We start from the raw sequence: 22,540 nt of genomic DNA on the forward strand, positions 1-22,540 counted from the left end.
TAAATGAAACAATGCACACAAGGATTAATCATTCCCAGTCTCTCTGTTACGTGCTCTCCTGACCCTCATTCACTCTCCTGAACATGTGTATCATTAGTTGGAAAACAGATGAGGTTATATATTTTTATGTATATTTTATGGGTCATTTTTTTTCTTTTTTTTCTCCACCCCCTTTATAGCATCTTACGGAAAGAAATGGAAGTTGATGTCTTCCGTCACCAGGCACCGCTGTCCCGAATGGTCACAACTGTAAAACCCTACAATCCTTTCAATAAGAAACAACAGAAAACTGTAGGACATTGACAAAGGCCTACCCTCCCAGTGGGACTCATAAACCTCAGCCTTGGGGAAGCACCGCACATGGTGCAATGGGGAATAAAAGACCCAGGCATGTTCGGGTGTGTCTGTAGAGGTCGGATGAGGTCTGCTGCTCTTTTCTGCCTTAGGCAGAGTATCCTGGACCCCAACCTCAGTCACTCGTCTGACCTGGCCCTGGAGAGCCACTATTCCATGATGGCAGCCAAGATTTTCTGGAAGTCTTCAGTAGCAGCCATTGTATTTCCAGAAGATTCCTCTTTAGAGTTGGAAGGCCAGGTCTACCTAGAGGTTTCATGTGTTGGCCATGTTAATGCAGTGATTATAACTGCAGAGGGTAGATCATAGATTTTGTGACCACAGACTATCCAATCAAAACCCCATATGTTCTTAATGGGAAGACTGAGTGGCTAAGAGAGAAAGTGGTGGTGTTCTTTCCACATATGGCATCATACAGGGACAACATCTATGATAACAAAGGACAAAATCATCCCTTGCCTGGCCGTAATATTTCCCTTTCAGAAAAAGAAGCATCCCCAGGCTCCATGAGGCTCAAGGGGCAGCAGTGACCAGTCATGTCCGCTTTAGCATCCGTGTGTGGCCCGCCTGGGCCTTGGCCAAACACAGCACCATTTCCAGAATCACTCAAGAGTGAATGTGGGCTGTGCGGGATCCCTCTGGTCCCGCAAATGTAGTTTTACTTGCATACACATGAAGTTTATTTCTATTTGTGTACACCTATCTATAGATCCCGTCAGAGTTTACAAGTGCTTTCACGAACTTTAGCTCATTTGATCCTGCAAACCCATAGCAAGCATTTCACAGGTACCTTGCTACTTTATGAACAGCCAGACTAAGGCAAGGAGAAGTGAAGTATTTATCTCAGGTCATGCTACTAATAATTAGTAGGGTTAGGACTAGAACCCAGGCTTTCCAAATTTAGATACTGTGCCTCCATTTCTCTATAGATTGGATAACCGAAACAGAAAAAAGACAAAAAAAAAAAAAATTCTCCCTATGTTCCTAGACTTTTTAGAAGTATTTCTCAGGGTTTTTCTCCTGCACTCTTCTTCCAAGAGGTTCTGAATGAGAGAGTGATCCTACAGAACTTCAAGCAAATGTGTAAGCCCTGCTTATCCCTTCGAAAGGCAAAATCGGCTGTGTTTGTTTGGGGATTGGGTACTGCCTCAGTTGACAGCTGTAGATCTGGATTTTGGCTCTTCGGACCCTCTCTATGAGCTGCCTCTCTGCTAGAAAGAGCAGGAAGGCACGTGCCCATTCATCCTGGGAAGCTGACTTGCCTTCACGGAAAAGGAATGGCTTCACCTAAACCCAATCTTGTGGCCTAATTATTTTCAGAACAAGCAATTCTGTTAAAAAAAATAGAACTCAGACCATAACAAAAATCTTCATCTCTGGAAGATTCTCACCCAAACACAAACGGGAAGGATTAGTCCTGTCCAGGAAGTAGATTAATGCAGGTGCCAGAGATTACATTTTGTGGTAAACATCCCTGGCAGGCCACTTTGTCAGGAGGTGTTACTGCTCAAAATCAGAGGCACCTGCTTATTGTTCCGGGCCTTTCTATGGCAGAGCACTAGTAGCACCTGATCTTGACTTTCTGCAGCCTAAGATAATTATTTCCATCCTCGATAATGCAGGTAACTGGACACCTCTCAAAGCTGAGAGGTGAGCACCTTCAAAGCTGCTTCTAGAAGAATGTTGGCTTTGCCTGCAGCATCCCCAGGCCACGTCCAGCAGAAGAAAGATGGCAGCTCTCCGTTTGAACCGTACCTAGTTCTGACTTGTTTCCTGTGAAGAGAAAAGCAAATCCTGCTCACCACAGATCTCGAATCCAAGGCCAACATAGAAGTACCAACCCAGTTGTAGTATTCGGGTTTCCTTGGTTAGCAGTTCCGATGAAAATTGTAAAAATCAAGGAGGATCTCCTGAGGGACATGCCTCTGCTCTTCAAGATCTGAAGTCTGATCTTGGGTCATTCTGATGCACTGGGAGCTGACATACCTGTGCCTCCTTGGATTAGCCACTTGCCCGTTGCTTTCTCTCCCCAGAGCATGGGCTGCCCTACAGCTTTACTCTTTGGGCTTTTGTTTATCCCTAAGGATGACCCAAACGCAGAGAACCTCTGCAGTTTCCATAAAACTTACGTGGAAGATAGTGTTCGAAAGTCTTAGAGAGTTCGCCTGTAAGAGAAAATGCAAGCCAAAGGGCTTATTCTAGAAGATAAGGATAATATTGTAAATATGTTACTCAAACTCAATAATATGAAAGTATGATACTCCTGACAGAGGAGAGGAAATCTAGAAATAAACAGATAAAGAAATTATGTCAAACCCCTGAGTACAGGATAGATTTGTTTCAATAAGTGATATGGAAACAACTGTTTGGAAACAAAACATCCAGGTCTCTCCCATAAATCAAAAGGAATAGAGCTTTAAATGGATAACTGACAGCCTTAGGCAGGTTACCTGGAAATTCAGGAGAATTGGTTTATTAGGTGGGGGAAAAATTTTCCAGATGCACCCGAAGCCAGAAATTATGAAGAAAAAAATTAACTATTAACTTAAAAAATACCACCGAAATTTTTTAAAGAAAAACCTGTTGGCAAAATATGTCAGACAAAAATTCATATCCTCACTCTAAAAGCAGTCCATGATGAGAGGGAAAAAAAAGGTTACACCAATAGAAACAAGGCAAAGGATATTAATAAATACACTCAAAAATAAGAAATATAAGGGGCCAAAGACCAGATGATATAGTGACACCTGAGGAGTATTAGAGATGTGACTGTTGTAGTTCATGTTCCACCTGCCGATTGGTGCCGGTAAGAAAAGATCCACAGCTTTGTTTTCCGGGAGTAAGACCTGACACTGTTAACACCTTTCCAGAGGGCACTTGGCACTGTTTCCAGAACTTTTCCAGGTGGCAAAGGTTCAAACTTAGTAATTTTACTTTTAGGATTTTGTCAAGCAAAGGATTACACCAGTGAGCAAATGCGTTTATATAAAGAAACTGAAGGTATGGCAATTTATGACAGAGAAAAATTAGAAACAACTTAATGCCCATCGAGAGAAAATTTAATAAATTGCAGTACATGAATATACTAAATGCAATATATGTGTTAAAAAGACAATGGAGGTCTTATCAGGAAAAATGCACATGCAATTATTGGTAAGTGTAAAAAGCAGATTTTTACAACAGTATGTATTTAATTATCCTATTTTAATTTTAAATGGGTATACACAGAATACTGTGGGGAGATATAAAACACATTAATGGTAATTGCATATTTTTATACTGTAATAGTGACATGTATTTCTTTAAAATTGGAAAACTTGAAAAGTTATAAAAAGCCTATATCCCTAAACTATCAGATTTTTTTTTCTTTAATGAATTCAGTACCAAGGAAACATTTGCCTCTCCTGAAGAACTGGTGTGTGAGTGTGAGAATTATGTAAGCCACCCACCTCAATCTTTTCTAAAATTCGGTGGTTTGTAATATAGATAGGTGTGAAATTACATAGGTGCCCCAAGTGGAAAATGTTAAAATGGAAAGTGCTTCCATTTTCCCATGCCTGCCAGGAAGCTCAAGGCTGAATTAAATCAGTACATGAACTTAGAGATGCTAACAAACTTGACTCGAGGTTCCACATTCAAAACCGATACCCAATGAAGTCTCTTGAGTCATTCTGGGACGTGGCATGTCTGAGAACCACTGGTTCTCTACCCGCTTTTTCCCCTTTCCACATAGTTTCAGATTTTTCTGTTTCGATTTTAAGATCCTCGTGATAGGAGATGCCCAACTGGTGGGGTAAATCAGTAGGTCAAAGATCACATTAGAAATGTTTAACGTGTTTCTTGTTAGTGTTTCACGCACCAGATGGAGCGCTGACCCGCCGTAGGGAAACCCGAGCCTGGACAGTATAGTGCAAATGGGATGGGTCTTCATGGTCGGTCACCTTCCTGCCCTGAAGGTGTCGCCGGAAGCAGGTGGTTGGGGGTAGAGGCGCCAATGATCTGGTAGCAGGAACAACCTGACCACCTGGGACCATGTTCTGATAAATGAGAATTTTCTAAATTACACCCGCTCATTCCACGAAACCCAGGCAGACTGGATTATTTTCATCTCTAGCAATCATGGAGTTCTGCATTACAATCTATAAACTGCTAAAGAAGAAACATGCCAAATAGCTACAATTAACTGAGGAAAATATATAGCTTCAGGATCAATTTTTTAAAATATCCTCTTTGAAGGTGGTGTTTTCTTTCTCATGACCAATCTCGTGTAACCCCCAGGAGGCAAGGAGGCATTCTGGCTAGGGACAGGGGTTTCAGAATCGCTCTGAATGGACTCCAAGTCTCCAGGTTCACTGCTTCACTGCTCTGAGCCGCAGCTTCTGGGAGAAAAATAACACTGGCCTGATAGAATGATGGAAATGATGGTGTGATTACAATTCTAAACCCAGGTATAACAGTAGCCCCGAGAGTATGCAGAATCTCATTACCTGACATAACATGTGAAGGTGATCCACACTCTTCCTGGGCGCGCTCAGTCCTTCAACAAGTACCCCGAGACATAGCAGTGTGCGCCAGGCCTGCAGTCAGGAGCCCTTGGGGTTCTCACCAATATCGTGGGGTCTGGGTCAACAAGCCAATGGGAGCAGTCCATAAAGTCGTTAAACACTGATTGCAGTGAGGAGGCTAGAGAGTACTGGCATGGATAATCTCTGACACAAATGCACAGATTAAATCCCTCGTGTGGTCAATGGAATGATTTCGCTTCAAAACTTTATGCTGCATTAAAAAAAATAAGCAGCATTTTTCAAAATAAAGAATATGACTTCCTATCGTAAGAGGGGTGTACTTCTGTGCGCGCGCACACACACATACATTTAAGGAATGATTCGGTAGAATTAATTCTATATCTTTACCATAAAAGACCTTGGTTTACTCAAATTCATAGTCCTTCTGAAAATGGGAATTATTTCATTACATTGGGGTGCGGAAACAGCCACTGCTAATCCGTAAGGCGCTGGGCATCTAGTAGGCGCACCTGAAGAACCCAAATTGGCATGTTGGGTAACTACCCCCCTCCCAGAATTTACTGGTTTAGGGCCACTCGTCTATGCTCAATTGGGTAAGATGACAAAGGCAACAAAGGTCTTCTTTATAAACCTGCATAAGAAGTCAAGTGTTCTGATCCGGGCCCCACAGTCTCAGAGCTTTTTTTCTGACTTTGAATCACAGCAGGTCCTTGGGCTTTCTCTCCAAATGGTATTCAGATGCTCTACTGCAGTTTTCTTAAAGCACTTGTGTGTGCTGATGATGGTTGGTTTTGAACGCACTCACAAGGGCTGTCATCAGAGCACTTCCCATCCCTCAAACCTAGTTCCTCACACACGGGCGAACACCGACATTGAAAGGTCACGCTGCCCTGCTCATTACACCTGCTGATCATGATGCACAGGAAGATCTCCTGAGTGCCACCCCCACACACAGTCACCCAGAGTAGGTTTCCAGGGCAAACCCCACTGGTTCTACCTTGTGAACGGTAAGCGAAAACAGCTTTACTTCCTTGCTTTCACAGTTTGGACATAAAGCGATAAAGCGTCAGTAGAAATCTGTTTTTCCAGTGTTGGCAGACCGTTTTTATGTGCCTGTTGTGGGCAGAGCCACGAGATACCACATAGAGGAGACTTGGCAATGTAGTGGCGAGGACAGAGGGTCAGGTGCGGGATCCCTGGGTAGTAGGGTCCTTGGCAGGGAGAGTCCAGGGGATCTGTATGAAGGACTGAGGTGGGGTGGGATGGTCCAGTTCCAAGGCCAGCGCTGGGCCCCCATGTGGGATTGTGAGCTTCAGGGCAGGTCAAAGCAGAGTCAAGGGAAACCCCCGTCAGAGAGACTGGAAAGAGGGGGTCCTGGAACCATGTGGTCTAATTTCTGCAGGTGAGAGGGTCCAAACCCAAATTGGCATGTTGGGTAAATACCCCAGCATTTACTGGTTTAGGATCACTCGTCTATGCTCAATTAGGTAAGATGACAAAGGCAACAAAAGTCTTCCCTGAGAGGGTCCCTGCGTGGTCTCATTTTCAGCCAGGTGTCTTGTGTGTCCTTCGTGAGATGGTGCTGAAACCACTGTGAGCAATTGCAGATGCCACATTCAAACACTGAAGCAAGACAAAAATGGCAGGATCACAGCCACTTTAGTTGCTGGGGAGGATGCAGGCTGGTTTCTAAGGGAACGTTGGCCCTTCTGTCCTCTCTGTTCACCATGACTCTGGGTGGTGTGGCCTCCACTCGGGCTCAGCTCTTGGGGCTTCTGTCCACCTTACACTGAACTCTGCACACAACATGGACATGGTGGGAGAAAACACTGGCACTCAGCCACTTGGACCCACCAAAGAGGAGGCTCTTGGCTTCAAAATAAATCCAGGTCTTGAGGGCAGGTTTGGCCTACAAGGTACTGACCACCATGACCAAACACCGATGCCGATGGAGGGGCATTCAGCCTCATAGCTGGTGACATGCTTCATGGCAATGCAGCTGCCTGGCACTCTCACAGATGGCTTTCTGCTCTCACCTTTATTGTCATCGTCATCCAGATACAGACGAAATGTGTAATCAAGTAAATTACCTAAGATATAGTATGGAACTCAAAAGTATATAAAATGCTACCGCATATCCAGAAGATGAATCTGAATCCATGTCTGATAATATTAGTATCTACCTATCTTTCTATCCATCCATCCGTTTATCTATTTATCTATCTCTCTCTCTATCCGTCTGTCCATCCATCCATCATCCATCCATCCATCCATCCATCCATTTGTTCGTCTATCTGTCCGTCCAACCATCCGTCCATCCATCTATCTATCTATCCATCTGTCTGTCTCTCTGTTCATCTATCTATCTATCTATCTATCCGTCCATCCATCCATCTACCCATCCATCTGTCCATCTATCTGTCCATCTATCTGTTCATCTATCTATCTATCTATCTATCTATCTATCTATCTATCTATCTACCTACCTACCTACCTACCTATCCATCCATCCATTCATGTATCTACAGTCATTCTACTTCAACCTTACAAGTCCTCTTGACTTTCTCTTTCCTTTAGGAAAAGACTTATCTCGCCTAATTTGCTCATCAAACTAGGGTCAGTAATAGGTATTTTAAGTTATTGGTTTTCTTGGTTTTGTTATTTAAAAGACTATGTCTCGACTGCCATCCAGTAAAGGTCACAGAAATATTAATATACTTCTAAAACAGAGGACCAAAAGGCTCAGCTTTCAGCACAAGTTAAAGTGTGGTGTTGCAAATTGCAGAAAATCAGTGGCCTGTATCTCTCCAAGAATTATTTCATAATGAATTTACCAGTTGAGAAATAAAAGGACCTCTCTGGAGTCAGCATTATACATAAAGCGGTGAAATATACACAGAGACTGTGGATTTTCAAGGAGGCCTTCTGAGAACACGGGGACAGGTGAGTGATGCCCGCAGGCCCTGCGTGGGCGGATGGGAAGGACCCGAATGATCTGGGCCTCAGTCATGGCTCCGGGAAATAGTACAAACTCGTTTCTTGAAGGAGTGTTTTTCCTTGAGGAGGAAAAACCTGCAGGGTACATGGTGGGAGAGCAGGTGTGGGGTGTGCCCTGCTCCCTAGGTTCCTGAGGGACAGTCCAGTGCAAACATCCCCCACATGTGATTCCTGTTGGCAGACACAGATAGGGTTCCATACCACCCAGGGAGTTCTGGCTCCTGCCTGTGTGGGTAGCTCTGATCTTTTGTGCAGCGAAGTCAGCTCTTGGCTCCACAGACCAGTGGAGGAGCCCTCCAGTCCTCTAGTTGGAGCCCGGCTTCTGTAAAGGCCAGTGCAGGGGGCTGTGCCATGCCCAAGAATGGTGGCTGGACAACCACACCCTGTTGTAGGGTGGGTGCTGGGCTGCCCCTGGAGAAGGCTCCCAAAAGCTCAGACATGGATATCATCCTACCAGGGAGGTGAGAGCTCCTGGTAATTCTCCAAAGCACAGGGACAGTTGCAAAACCCTTGACCTCTTCTGCTTAAAAGGTGAGGTTAGCTAAGGTGGGGAGTGATATTGTTCATGTTGGCTGTGGTTTGACCGTAGTTCCTTTGAATTCTTTATGGTTTGTCCTTGAGGGTGCCTGGGCTCCTGAAAGAAGGTTCTGTTCTTCAGAAAAAGCTTCAGCCCCCTTCCTTTCTCACAGGCCCTACAAAGAGGTGTCCTTTCCATTAGAAGCACCTCTTGTGAGGGAGTTGCTCACTTTCACTTCCTGCCTGAGAAGAAAGCGTTGTGTACTGAAGTGGAGGGGGGCAGGGAGGGGCGAGACAGGCCTTCACAGGGGTCAAGAGGGGAGAAACCATTCTGTGTACAGAGGGACCCCGAATCCTCACTGCTGCCCTTCCTGGAGTCTGGCCACTGAATGTGGGATTTGATATCTGATTACTCTTGGTCAAAACTTTCTCCTGATTCAGAATTTTTATCTTCCTCATTCTCTAACTTTCTAAATGTTCACATGGATATCCCATGAAGACTATGATTCCTTCCCTTAGAAAGGGGCTGTGCGCTTAGGCCCTACCCTTGCGACCTACTCGCAGGCCCATGTCAAAGTCAGGGTCCCCTCCGTGCAGGCTGGGCAGATGCACAGGCTCTGGTACTTTCCTTGATTTATGGCAAGAAATTTATGTCCTTGACGCTCACATTTCGTATTAGAAAAATGCTGGGTTGTTGAGGACGTTCAAGGAGAGAACATACATAAGTACCGGGCACATTAGAGACATTCAACACAAATAACATTGTTATTATGAAAAATAACTCTCCTCTGAAACAGATCATGGCTCCCCTTCTTGTGCTGTATATGCTGTCCATGCAACAAGCATCCCTTCTCCCACCCCGCATAGCACCAGCGGTCCATGTTCTATGGCCTCTGACCCTGCTCAATCTCAGCAACCCCGATGAGCCAGTGACACCATGACTCACCCATGTGCCAAAGCCAGAAGCTGAGAGTCGCCCTACCTCTAATTTGGATTCTACTTTGTCTCTCTTTTAATAGAGCTGTCAAATAAGTCTCCTTATTTCTGTGACTCGTCATATTGCCTTACTTCGGTTTTGTATGTAAAATATAGCAATTATCTCCTTGTAATGAACAGACCCATTTATGTATTTTTCTTTCCCATTCTTTGAAGTCTGGGACCATGTTTTATTTATCTTGGTATCAACCAGGGCCCTGCACCTAGCCAGGCATGTATTAGGTAGTACTTGAAAATATCTGTGTAATAAAGGAATGGAAGGACGGATAGATGGGTGGATGGATGGATGGATGGATGGATGGATGGATGGATGGATGGATGGATGGACATATGGATGGATAGATGGATGGATGGATGAATGAATGGACACATGGATGGCTGGCTGGCTGGATGGATGGGTGGACACACGGATGGGTGGATGGATGATGGTTCACCAGGACTCTGAGCAGTCTCCACGTGCACACGCATTTTACTGGGACACAGAACACATCAAGTTCTTCTACTAAGGGCTAAATTGTATAGTGGAGATTGTACATATTTTAGAGCCTCAGAGAAAAGAAAGAAACTTGTAGGTCAGGGCAGCTGGGAAAGACTGTATAAGATGAAGACATGGAGTTAAAACTTGAATGAAAATAGAAAAGGATCTCAAAACTCAATTTTTAAAGATTTTCTTTTCATATCCAGAACAATCTCACTGATTTGGACCCAATGCTCAGGATTCTTGAATAATTTTAGTATACCTCCTCTGAATTTGCCAAGTGAGATGCAAACAACATCACAAGCAGCTCACAAATTGGGGTTTGCAATTTCAATGAGGGGCTGGGCAGCAGAAGGGAAGGGAAGTGAGGATGCCAAAATCTTTTTAATGCCCCTGTACTCCAGGTCAAAGTAATATTTCATTTAACTGCTCCAACTACCCAATAGGGTGTGTATTCTTTCATAGAGTCCACAGATGAGGACCTGGAATTCAGACAGGTGTCCAGGGTAGCACATTAATTCATGGTGGAATGAGGAGTCTCCCCGAGGGGGGCTTCCTCAGAACACTTGGCTTCTGTGGTTGGCTGCCTCCAACCAGGCTCAGACAACTGATATTCTGACTGCAAATTATTTTGAACTCTATTTAATCCAGCACCACTCATTTTAAATCTGACTGAAAGAGAAGAAACCACTTCTTTGAAAATACCCGACAATTCTGATTTCACCTAAGTCAGGTGGAACTGCCAAATTCCTTCAAAACAGTGACCTCTGACTCTGTGTGTGTTCCCTTTCAGGAAAAGTGACTGTCCTCAGCCTGCTTATCTGGCAGGAAGCCCCACCGGCCCGAATTTATGAACATCTTCCATCACTGTCTTTAATAGAACCCCTGAATACACCTCAGGCCTTAGCACAGATCTGAGGGCACGGTTGGTTACTCAGTCAACACACCTTTGGGGGGCTCACTCCAGTGCAGCTAGGTTCCCAGGGGGGTGTGATGTGATGTGTTCCAGCTGCAGAGATAAACAGTGTAAGGTGAGACGGGGTTCTGGGTGCCGCAGGTATAACAAAGGACCTCTACCAGAGGACAGAATAGACAGTGCTTCCTGGGGCTCATGACCTTGAGCTGAGCCCTGAATAATGCCACGACATTCACTAAGGGGAGGGGAGGGGAGAACCTTCCAGGCAACATAGGATCCGGAGCAAAGGAAGAACATGTGTGGATGGACTGGCGACCCAAATGGATGACTTCCTCCATCATGTGGGGTGGCGGTTCTCCAGAAGGAGAGTCTCAGGACTCCTTGACATTCCTGAAAATGACTAAGGTTCTGAATTTGTTCATGTGGCTCATACCATTGATATTTACTATATTAGAAGTTAGAACTGACAAATTTAAAAATCTTTATTAATCCATTTTAAAACCATAGAAATAAAGTCATTGTGCGTTAACACAACCCATTCTTTATGAAAAATACCTACATTTTGCAAAACACCAAGAAAGTCTAGTGAATTTTGTTTTAATTTTAACAAATCTCATTATGTCTGGCTTACTAAAAGGCAGCTGGATTCTTGCATCTGCTTCTGCATTGCAAAACTGCGGCAATAGCTGTCTTTGGTTGATGTAGGGGAAAAATGTGAAGATAGATCATTGGTAAGGAGAGGTGTGTTTTAACAACCAAAAAAGGCTGTGATGTTTTTCTTTGATTCTATATTGAAAACCAACAAGTGGTAGTTTCTTCAAGATTAGGTGCAGTGTAGAAGTAGAACCACGTTCCCCTGAAAATCAACTGGTCCATCTCCCATTTTGTGAACACCACTCCCAGAATCTCCATTCTAGGATGAGTCCCCTCAGAATGAGCTTTAAGGGAAATTTTCTCCCCCGAGTTAGAGGCAGAAGGGAGGTGATGACCACTTTGCCATCATTCTGTAGCACTGTCTTCCAGTTATTCAAATACTAGTCAACCAAATACTACCCATGGAGGCCCTCCGGCCCAGGTCTTCCTCTGTCTCTCTGACTCCTGGGCTACGTGTGTGTAGTTACCTGAGGAAGGGCCTTCCCCAGGACACCCAGACCCCCAGGATCAGAGACAGCAAGAACAGATACAGGTTTCAGTGTGTCTTTCCTAGTAAGGCTCCAGCTCTAGCCTGTGGGTTCTGGCCTCCCCCTCATCTTCCTTCCCGATGGCCTGCTGGTGGACTGGGGGCTCCAGCAGCCTCAGATCGGGGACAGCCTGGGTCAGGCTGCTTGGCCGGCCCCCTTCTGTAGTAAGTTCACCAAAAAATGGTGTGTGTGAGTGGAGCACCCAGGTGGCTCAGTCATTTAAGAGTCTTACTCTTGATTTTGGCTCAGGTCATGATCTCAGGGTCTGTGAGATCGAGCCCAGAGTCGGGCTCCCTGCTGAGCATGGAACCTGCTTAAGATTCTCTCTCTCGCTCTCCCTCTGCCCTTCCCCTCTCACTCACACACACACACACACACACTCTCTCTCTCTCTCAAAATAAAATAAAATAAAAAATAAAAAAGCTGTGTGTGTACATATACATTAACATCTGTATATATACATATATGTGTATGTATGTCACTGGTTCTGCTTTTCTCGTTGAATCCTTCAACCAGATCCACACTCCAAATGGATCTTCTGTCCATCCATGATTTTACCTCATGTGTACCAAAAGAATATCGGGTACCCCAAGGTCACCCAGACAACTCTTAGAGAACTGCCGGTGGAGGGTCTCTGTAAGAAATAATAGGAGTCAGCCTAGCGCAAGATTTTAAAGGATGACTGCATGCCAGCATAAGGACTTGGGACTTTTCCCCGTATCAGGGATTAAATGAAGATTGTGAACAACTGTGTTATAACATTACCTTGATTGGGGTACAGGACATTTTGAATAGAGAGACTGACCACAGGGCAGCAGGTACGACCCACCCTCCTGGCATGCCTTCAACTGCTGTCTGTTTGCCTGTGACCCACAAACAGGTGAGATGCGCGCCGCGGATCCAATCCTCTGGTCAGGACCCGGAGTCTCTCTCCTGACCTTAGCTGGACAGCTCCGCTTGGCTTGTCATGCATGCGACTCAACTCTGCATATTCACATCCGATGCCTTCCCGCTGCCCCCTGTTCTCAAGCCAGCTTCTGTCCCTGACTTTACAGGTGTATTTGCTGTTCCAACGTGCACGGTTGTTGTTGATTTAGAGGATTTTCTAAGTCCTTTCCCACCTCTCTCTTGAGGATACCGCGAGTAACTAGAACCTTCCTGACCATACCAGCCAACTATGAAGCACCTGTAAGAATGATGTCATACTTCAGGTGCCTGATGGGCTTACTGATACGTGTGGCCAATGATTACTTCGACGTCTGTGTGTTTTTTCTGATTATCCGTCTACTTCCCCAAACAGAATCTTGCAGGAGGAGTTCATATGCCCTGTGCTGGCTACAAAGCCGGGCCACGGAGTTCCACTGAACGTGGACGTCAGTTCATACATTCTCGGGGTGTAGGCCACGCTCTTAAGGGTGCCCAAGCCCCACCCAGTGGGTCACTGAGTGGGGCATTGGGGGGCGGGGGCGGGATAGCAGAGAGAAAAGTGACCCAAGCGTATTCAGTTGGCTTCGGCTGTGTTTATAAGTCAGGCGTTCTCAAGAACCCATGGCCAGACCTGGAGCCCAGCTTGGTCGGGTCTCTACTCCCTGGGGCTGCCCCTTCCTTCTTTCCCAGCACCCAAGGGCTTGGTGCACATTGGCCTCTTAGACAGGTGCCCACGAGAACGCAGGGTTAGTGGGTTTTATGGCAGTCATCACACAACCACTCCTCCTGTCCTGATGGGCTCCTAGGTCTTCACAGCTCCCCACTCTCAGGCTTCTTCCTGTTTGTGGTCTCACTCCTATGCATTGAGCTAGCAACTTAAAAGAATTCTTCAGGCTCAAGGATCTTGGCTTAGGTTTACTGAGTCTGGCCACCCATTTCAGACCTTCCTGAAAAGGGCACTTCCCGTCATGCCTCAACCCCACAAGGGTAATGGGAGTGTTCACCGGCAGAAGTGCCTATGACAGAGCAAGATTCTGGTCTAAATACAAGGCATTCGAGCTGAGTAGACTGTGGCGCAAACCCATTGCATGCATTTGTCTGTATCCGCATATGGATCTGTGCTCAATTTACAAAGATTTGTTTAGCTGGGTGTCGTGGATGCCAATATGGCAGGGTGAGACTGTCTCTGTCCCTCAGGACATTCTTCTTGTCTTTCAACTTCCCTCTCCTTTAAGGGGAAGGTGTGTCTTGTAAACGAAAAAAAATTAAAGACGAAAACTTGTCAGGACAAAACTGCTATGAACAAAGTTGAACCCTGACTTTACATCATATTAAAAAGGTGCCTCAAAGTGGATAACAACGTAAATATAAGACCTAAACTAGAAAGCTTTTAAAAGAAAACACCTGATGACATTGGATTTGGCAATGATTTCTTAGACCAAACACGAAAAGCACAGGCAAAAAAATTTAAAAAAGGATACACGGGACCATATCAATTTAAAAACGTCTGTGCCTCAAAAGACACAATTAACAGTGAAAAAGGCAACCTACAGAATGGGAGAAGATGTTGGCAAATCACGTATCTACTAAGTAGTTAATATCCAGGTTTTATAACTAACTCTTACAACTCAACACCACAAAATAAATAACTCAATTAAAAAAATGGGCAAAGGACTTGAATAGATATTTCTCTAAATAAGAAATACAAATGGTCAACAAGCACATAAAAACATGCTCAATATCTCTAACCCTTTGGGAAATATAAATCAAAACCGCAGTAAGATGTTACCACACACCCATTAGGATGACTACTATCAAAAAAAAAAAAAAAAAAACAAAAAGTATTGGTGAGGATGTTGGAGAAATCAGAACTCTTGTGCTTTATTGTGGAATGTAAAGTGGACTGGCAGCTATGGAAAACAGTATGGCGGTTCCTCAAGAAATTAAAAATTTGATTCAGCAATTCCAGTTCTGGGTATATATCCAAAAGAATTGAAAGAAGTTCTCGAAAAGATATCAGTACGCCCATGTTTGTGTCGGCATTGTTCACAATAATCAAAAAGGGGAAGCAGCCTGAGTGTCTACCCAAGGATGAATGGATAACAAAATGTTGTATATACATAGCCTGGAATATTATTCAACCTTAAAAAGCAATCACATTCTGACACCTGCTACAACATGGAGGAACCTTGAGGACGTGACTCTAAGTGAAATAAGCCAGTCACACAAGGAAAAATGCTCTGTGACTCCATCGCACGAGGTACCTAGAGAAGCCAGATTCATAGAGACAGAATTACAGAGTGGTGGCTGCCAGGAGCTGGGGAGCATGTGAGAAGGGGAGCTGGTATTTAGGGACAGAGCTTCAGTGTTGCAAGGCTAGTGAGGAATGAGTAGATGCCCTGGGTGCCAGGGTTAAGACGGAAGGAGGCTTGCTCAATCGGACAGGTACACACCTGGTGGACAGGTGCACCATCGCTTGGATGCCTGGTATATTCATGGTCACCTGAGAGTACACTGATTTTCTCTTGGATGCCGGTTTATACTGGGCCAGGCTTCCAGAACATTTGGGCATAAATGGAGAATAGAAAATATGCCCTGTGCTGTTCATTTCCCTAGCTAGCTACCTGGGGAGACAGGCACATACCCGATTAGCTGGCACTATAATTTCGTCAGTCAGTGCCCTCATGGAACTATTACCCAAGTTCAGTGAAAGCAGTTCCTTTTCCCCGAGCACATCAGAGAAGGCATCATGGAGAAAGTCAGCTTCAGAATGAGCAGGAAATCTTTCAGATACAGAAAGGTGCTAACTGAGGCAGGGCATGGAACAATCCATGGAAACGTTGAACTGGATGCTCTCTTTAGAGGGGGCTAGAGCAGGCTCAGAGAGATGAAGCCCTGCCAGGGGTCCCCCAAAGAAGGCCGCCTTGGCTCCCAGGGCTCCACCTCAGGAATTGCTATGTGTGTCTCTGACAAACAAAATGAGCTGGGTTCCCAACATGATCCAGGGGAAATCACCTCCCACAACGCTACCCTTGCTAGTCAGGAGAGCCAATTTCGAGGGCCAGACACTCGAGAAAGGCATACACCGGATCCTCGAGGGCATTCAACATGCAGGTAAACTGAGGCTTCAAAATGAGAATACATCGCCCCTGATTTTCACTCAAGACGAGGAAGATGTCAAATCCTTCACGTTGTCAGTGGACAATCACTTAAAGCACTGACTACCTGTCAGTGTTTGTATCTGGTGCCAGGGATACAATGAAAAACAAAACTCATTCTTCGCTCAGGGCCCTTGTGGGAGGATGGGCAGGATGACAGGCCACAGAGCCAAGCGAGGCCATGGTTTGTCACCAACCCCATCTGGGGTCTGTAGAGCCCACCGCGCACCACGCCTGGTGCTCCCTTAATGTGCACGGCCAACCCAAGAGGCTGTGTTGTGCTAACAATCCCCTTTTACAGATCAGAAAACTGAGGCCCCGGGAAGTTGGGTAAGTTGCAGAAAATCCTGCAGAAGACAGCCGTGCGGAGCTGGGAAGCAACAATTCCCGTCACAAAGAGGGAAGAGAGCGTCCTTTGACATGGACGGGCAGAAGGAGAAGCCCAGACAAAGGCCTGAGCGGGGGCTGGCAGAGAAAGGAATCTGGAGGGAGGGGAGGGGAGGCCGGAGGTGACCGGGTAGTAGCCGCTCCAGGGCCTTGAACGCCAAGTCATGCTTTTTTTTTTTTTTTTACGCCTGGAGATCGAGCAGCTCTCCTTGGGATTCCATGGGGATTTTGCTTTTTCCTTCGTCTTTGAGTTAATTAAACTAATGTGCTGGCTGTGATAGTCGAGCAATTATATTCCCTGAGTGCTTTCACACATGGCTGGCTTTACCACCAGTGGATTAACGACGCGGCACAGCCAGTGTGAGTCCGGCCCCAAACTGAGGCTCTCTGTGTCCGAAGCAGGGGCTCCTGAGACATCGAGGCTAGAGAGCCCGGGGGCGGGGGTCCCCGGGAGGCCAGCATGCTCTGCAGCCGCAGGTGAGTTCCAGCCTCTGAACCCGCAAAACCCCCCGGGGGACCTGGCAGAGCCCGCCGGACCCCAGGTGCCGCCCCCTGTCGTCCAACTTTCCCCAGGACGGGAATCCTGCCAACTCCAGCAAGTTCCTCCTCTCTCCAGACACTTCCGTTAGAAATGCGTTTTTGTGTATAATAAATTGCTTCTACTTGGCGGAAAATCATTTCTGGTTGTTATCTTTGTGATCGGTTACTTCTCCTGTCCTTTAATGGACTTCCCTGATTATACGGCTAGTCATTAAAAGCTTAGTCCCCAGCACAATGGTATCTTATGTAGAGTGATCCACGAGAGCTTTATAGAGGCTTACCAGCCGCGGCCTTAATTTTACTCATTCGTCTTAATTTTTTGTAATCATTTTTTGTAAAGAGGGTATAATGTCAGGCTTGCTTCCCTGCCTCTGACAGATCCAATCTAGCAGATAATTACCATAAGGAAATTGATGCTTTAGTGTGCGGGAGAGAATTTAATTTACTCAGACATCCTACAGTACAATGCATTCCAGAAGATATGAGGATTTAAGTTTTTAAGAAATTAAATTTTACTATTTAACATGATTACTTATGTTGAACATCATTAACTAGCTTTTTTAACTGTTTGAAATAATTACAAGCACACTTGCTGTGTCTAAAATCCAGAGTCTGCATTAAATATGGGTTAAGGATCCATGAAATGAAAAGAAAATCCCGGACTCTTTCTTTCTCTCCGGTCTTCCCAAATCTGCTCTTTTAAAACCCGGGGAGGAGGCCGAGAAGGTGCCCACTTTGAAAGCTGTATATTCTCTGAGTGCCGTTGTAACGCTTACTTTTTATAGGATTATTTTCTTAACTGGCCAGGCCTGGTTTTTTTATTTCCACCGGCCTGGCGCTGGGTGGGTGAGGGGAGGGGGGAGGGCGGTGGGGGAGGAGGTTTTGGGTGGAAAGCGCTGGAAGAATCAAGAAAGCCTTTGGGGCATTTGGAGATGGTGCCTTCTGCCCAGCCCAGGGCGTGCAAGCAGAGAGGGGCCACTTCCCTGTTTCTTTCTTTTTTAGAAGCCCTGGGTGGGGGTGGGGGGTGGGGGGAGACCACGCCAAGGGCACGGCAGGACTACCACAAAGCTGAGGCGCAAAGACGAGATGTGAAGCCACGGGTCCCTCTGGAAGCCGGGTCCTGCCTCCTCTGTGCTGGCTGGTGGGAGGCCCCGAGGCCCGGAGGCCCCGGGAGGGAGACTTGGGTGTAGAATTTCTTTTCAGCCCGTCTAACCTTGTTAACTAGATTCCCAAGAGTTCCTCAATCCTTTCCTAAACGTGAAGTGAAACACTCGACAGGAAATTTCTGGACAAAGCCAGCCCAGAAGTTCCCTTTATCCAGTACCTCTGCCCCTTCACATTTCCTCTGAGGACAAGCTTTCAGAGAAGGCCTCGCGTCCTGTGTCCGCGGCAGGCCCTGTGACTGTTTGGGTAACAGCCGGGGGATTGCCCAAGGGTCCTGCCGGAAATCCCCCCTCTCCCTCTGCGGAGGAAGCTGGGGGCCCCACGGGGCCTCTGCGGTAGTCCCGCCTGAGAAAGTTCTGGAATTCCATGCTGGCTTCATCCTCCCCTGCGGCTCAGGGTGGACACCGAACGCCCCGATTCCCGGCAACGTCAGGTTGTTTCGCCGGGACTTCGGAAGCCCCTGGGATGGAGGGCCACTCCATAAACGGGGAAGATAAAGGCCAAACATTTAAAAATGACCGTTATTAGATGGGAGGATGGTGCGTTTGGTCCTTGCTAAACGGTCACCTCTCTCTGGGAATCGCTCAATTATTTGAACTCTTACATATAATTTTATTTGAGAACCTACTTGCACTGGTGTGTATTTATTTTTAAGCTGTGAGGGACAAAATGGAAGCAGAAATGCAGGCGATATGGAATTGTAAATGGTGGTCTCTGTCGCAAACAGGCAAGCGATGGGCACAAAGGGAGATTTTGTGCCAGATCGCGGCAGCCACAGTATGTCAGTTATTTATTCCAGCCCTTTTGTGGAGTGCATATGCCTATCCACTCATTACAGAAATTTGGGACTTAGGTTATATAAGTGTGCAAATACAGCTCCCATTACAACTAACAATGACGGCAGCTAATAGCTTCAGAGACCTTACCCCGTGCTTACATGGTTCTAAGCAACTCACGTACATTGATTCCTTTCACGTATGTGCTCACGCACGCGTGCACTCGCACACACACACCATACCGTTAGTACCCCATTTTACAGTTGGGGAAACCCAAGCATGGAGAATAAAGTAACACGCTCAAAGAGCTCACAGTTAGCAAGTGGCTGAGCTGGGATTTGAACCCGGGACAGCCAGTAGTACCAGGGTCCATGTTCTCAGCTGCCAGGCTGTGCTGACGGGAGGCCTAGATCCGTCTACACTGTCCCGAAGCCAGCTGGAACAACTGGTATTGCTTCGTTAATTCCTATCGCAGTCCGGGTTCTAGGATTTACTGGATCATTCCATCAGCCAGGCAGACATTGACTCACACACGGTTACTGACACCAGCTATGGACCAGACGCTGTGCTAGGTACCAAGGATGCTTCGGGATGCCAGATAAAAATCATCTCGCGTAACACTCTCCATGCGTTATCTGCAGGAGACACACGCATCACGCGGAGCCGCGTTAACACGTCTAGTCTCTCAAATCACTTCATTTTTCATTGACGATATTACTGACTCCCCCAAGTCCTGGCCGCTGCTTTCCCGGCTGTCCAGGCCCTGCCCTGCCCCCTGACCACACAGGCACAAGGCCGAGCTTCCTCTTTCCATCATGCAGGTCTTCTAGAGTGTGGCTCCTGACTTCTGCCCCACAGAAATGCATATGGCTCGGCAGTCCAGGTTAACCATGTCCCTGCTGGATTTATTCGGGACAATCTAGTTTGTTACCATTGGGTTTCCTGATTGTAAGAAGCCTCAGTTCTTTCTTTTTCTTTTCTAAAGATTTTATTTATTTATTTATTTATTTGAGAGAGAGAGCGCACGTATGAGCAGGGGGGAGGGGCGAAAGGAAAGGGAGGAGCAGACTCTCTGCTGAGCAGGGAGCCTGATGCAAGACTCAATCCCAGGACCCTGAGATCATGACCTGAGCCGAAGGCAGATGCTTAACCAGCTGAGCCACCCAGGTGCCCCAGAAGGCTCAGTTCTATGTTCTCCTCAGCACAGTGCTCGGAGCAGGTGGATCCCCATTTCTCACTACGGTTTCATAATTGCCGTCGAAGAAACAGTGGGCTGAAGAAAGAGCTCCAGTTAAGACCCAAGTTTTCCCAGCCCCACTCGTGCCTTCTGAAATGCCCAATACTGAAGTGTGAGAGCTGAGGGTCGTGAGAATTCCTTGGCACCTGAAGTGCCCCGGGGTATAGCACATGGAAACCATCCCTAAGTCCAGAATTGCCAATGAAAAATGTTTAGGAATTTAGGACCTAAGGAGATTCCAGGAAGCTTGCAAGGAGGTGATAGCATCCCGGATCCATGTGACTGCATTTTCCTTCTGTGGTTAGGCTCATTTATGGACAGGTACTTCTGAAGCATTAAGTTCCATGAGGGGATGGGTCCTTGTCTAATCTGTCGCCATGGATGTAGTCCCCAGAACAGACCCTGGCCCATAGCGGGTGCTTGGAAGATGGGAGCTGAATGAATGAGTACATGTTGGAAGAAGATCCCTTTTAGGTTTTCCTGCCAATCAGTTCTCAACCCTTGTTGCTCAGCCTATGACCTGGGGAACTTCCTAAGAACCTGACTTATGGAATCAGAGGCTGAGGAGGTGGGACTTGGAACTGAAGTATTTGCTGAAATTTCTAAGGACATCGACACTCAGATTTGAGTGGTTTGGCCCAAAAGCACACAACTAGGAACTGTCGGGGCTGGTCTAAGACCCCAGGCTCATTGACTGCAGGTTTGCTGCATGCGTATTCCTCTATGCCTCGGCCCCGCACATCACACCCCTGATTCCGGTCGTTCCCTCAGTCCTACGGCTCTCACAATTCCTGGATTCAGGATACTCCATAGTCACCAACCAGAGAGCTGATGCTCCCCGGTGCCCGGAAGAGCTGTGACATACACTTAATCAACACTGAGAACTTCTGCCATAGATGAACTTCCTTTTAAATTGTGTGTGTGTGTGTGTGTGTGTGTGGAGGGTGAGGGGGGAGGTAATTCTGGAGACTGGTTTGTATTTTACAGGCAGAGATAATATTCATGTGCTCTAAATCTTAAATATTTTTTCTTGTTGGAAAGTAGGCTGTTTGTCTTGCTTTAAGCTCGTCTTGCTCTTTCCTACAGGGAAAGCCTGGATCCCAGTGCTGGAGGACCCTCGGCTGGACTCGGTCAAATGTTCTACTGCGTCTGATATGATGCTGGGCTGTCCATGACCTCCCTCTTTCTTGGAGACCTGTATCTGTCCGTGCGAACGGCACATAGCCCTGCAAGAGCTTGCTCACATTTGGAGGCAGAGAGAGTCCAGGCGGAATGGAGCTTCAAGTGCAGTCCGGAGCAAGACTGGAGAGCCATCCTCCATCCTTACCCTCCAGCTCTGTCCGCCTGAGGTGGGGATTTCAATTCTTCCTATCTCTGAACTGTGCTAACCAACAGTCTTCAGATGTACTCCCTTTTTGGCTCGAGTTAGTTGGCTTCTGCATGGCACCTCAGTCAGACCCCCGCCACACACGCGCACGCACTCATTTTCCAGGTACTGAGCATTCTGCCCGAGAAATAGCCCTTATGAGTCAACCCTCTTCTCTCTTGCCACTGCCTCGAAGTCCTCATTCTGCCCCACCTGGGCCAGCGCAGGAGCCACGTAATTGGTCCCCACACCCAGGCGTCTTGTCTCTACAGCCCACCCCACTCCCGCTGCATGCTCACACGGCACAGCGACCCTCCTCACATGCAGATTTGATCACCCTGCTTCTGAGGTCCCACCTTCTTCAGGGCTGCCATGGTCAGCAGGACCAAACCTCCAGGCTCTGCAGAGCCCACAAGGGCCTTTGTGACCTGACCCCCCACCATCAGCTTTGCCACTTCCTCTTCGCTCCCTGTCTTACTGCCCCACCCTCACCAGGAAGTTCACTTGAGTAACACCACATGAGGTTCCCAAAACATGAGATGACCTTGATATTCAGGTTTTGGTGCATACTATTTCTTCAACTGGGAATTTTCGTCTGTTCTTATTTACTTGGCAAGTTCTTACTCAAGCTTTAAGGTTCCAATCAAATGCTGCCTCCTCCATGCAGCCCTCTCTGGCTTTCCTTTTGTCCCTACCTTCTGTCCTTTATCCACCGTGGAGCTGTGTGAAGCAGTGATTGAAGACTCATGCTCTGCGGTCAGACTAAGGAGACACACATCCAGACCCTATCACCTGTGGCCAAATGATATTAAGGAAGTCAGTTTACCTGTGTAGACCTCAATTTCCCCACATTTAAGATGGTACAGTAATATTACCTATTTCATAGGGTTCCCTGTGAGGATGGATTGAGATCATGCATTCGATACCTACCACATAGTGCTCGATAAAAATGAAATATTATGATCACAGTAATTCTCTTATAGCTTTGTATGTTTATACCTGCATTTCTGCTCTACACTGT

At 46.5% G+C, this 22,540-nt stretch overlaps 1 protein-coding gene across 1 annotated transcript in view; it reads left to right on the forward strand.

The window, feature by feature from the left end:
* SPMIP7 (sperm microtubule inner protein 7) overlaps window positions 1-3,599 on the forward strand; it is a 69,547-nt gene extending 65,948 nt beyond the window's left edge. The window contains exon 9 of the mRNA XM_028108884.2: window positions 180-3,599. Within this exon, the coding sequence (XP_027964685.2) occupies window positions 180-303 (124 nt within the window). The 3' untranslated portion in view covers window positions 304-3,599. The remainder of the gene's footprint in view (window positions 1-179) is intronic.
* The last annotated feature ends 18,941 nt before the right edge of the window (window positions 3,600-22,540 follow it).

Source organism: Eumetopias jubatus, unplaced genomic scaffold, assembly GCF_037043125.1.
Source record: "Eumetopias jubatus isolate StellerSeaLion01/CBP00866 unplaced genomic scaffold, mEumJub1_p1.0 scaffold_14, whole genome shotgun sequence".
Classification (NCBI taxonomy): Eukaryota; Metazoa; Chordata; class Mammalia; order Carnivora; family Otariidae; genus Eumetopias; species Eumetopias jubatus.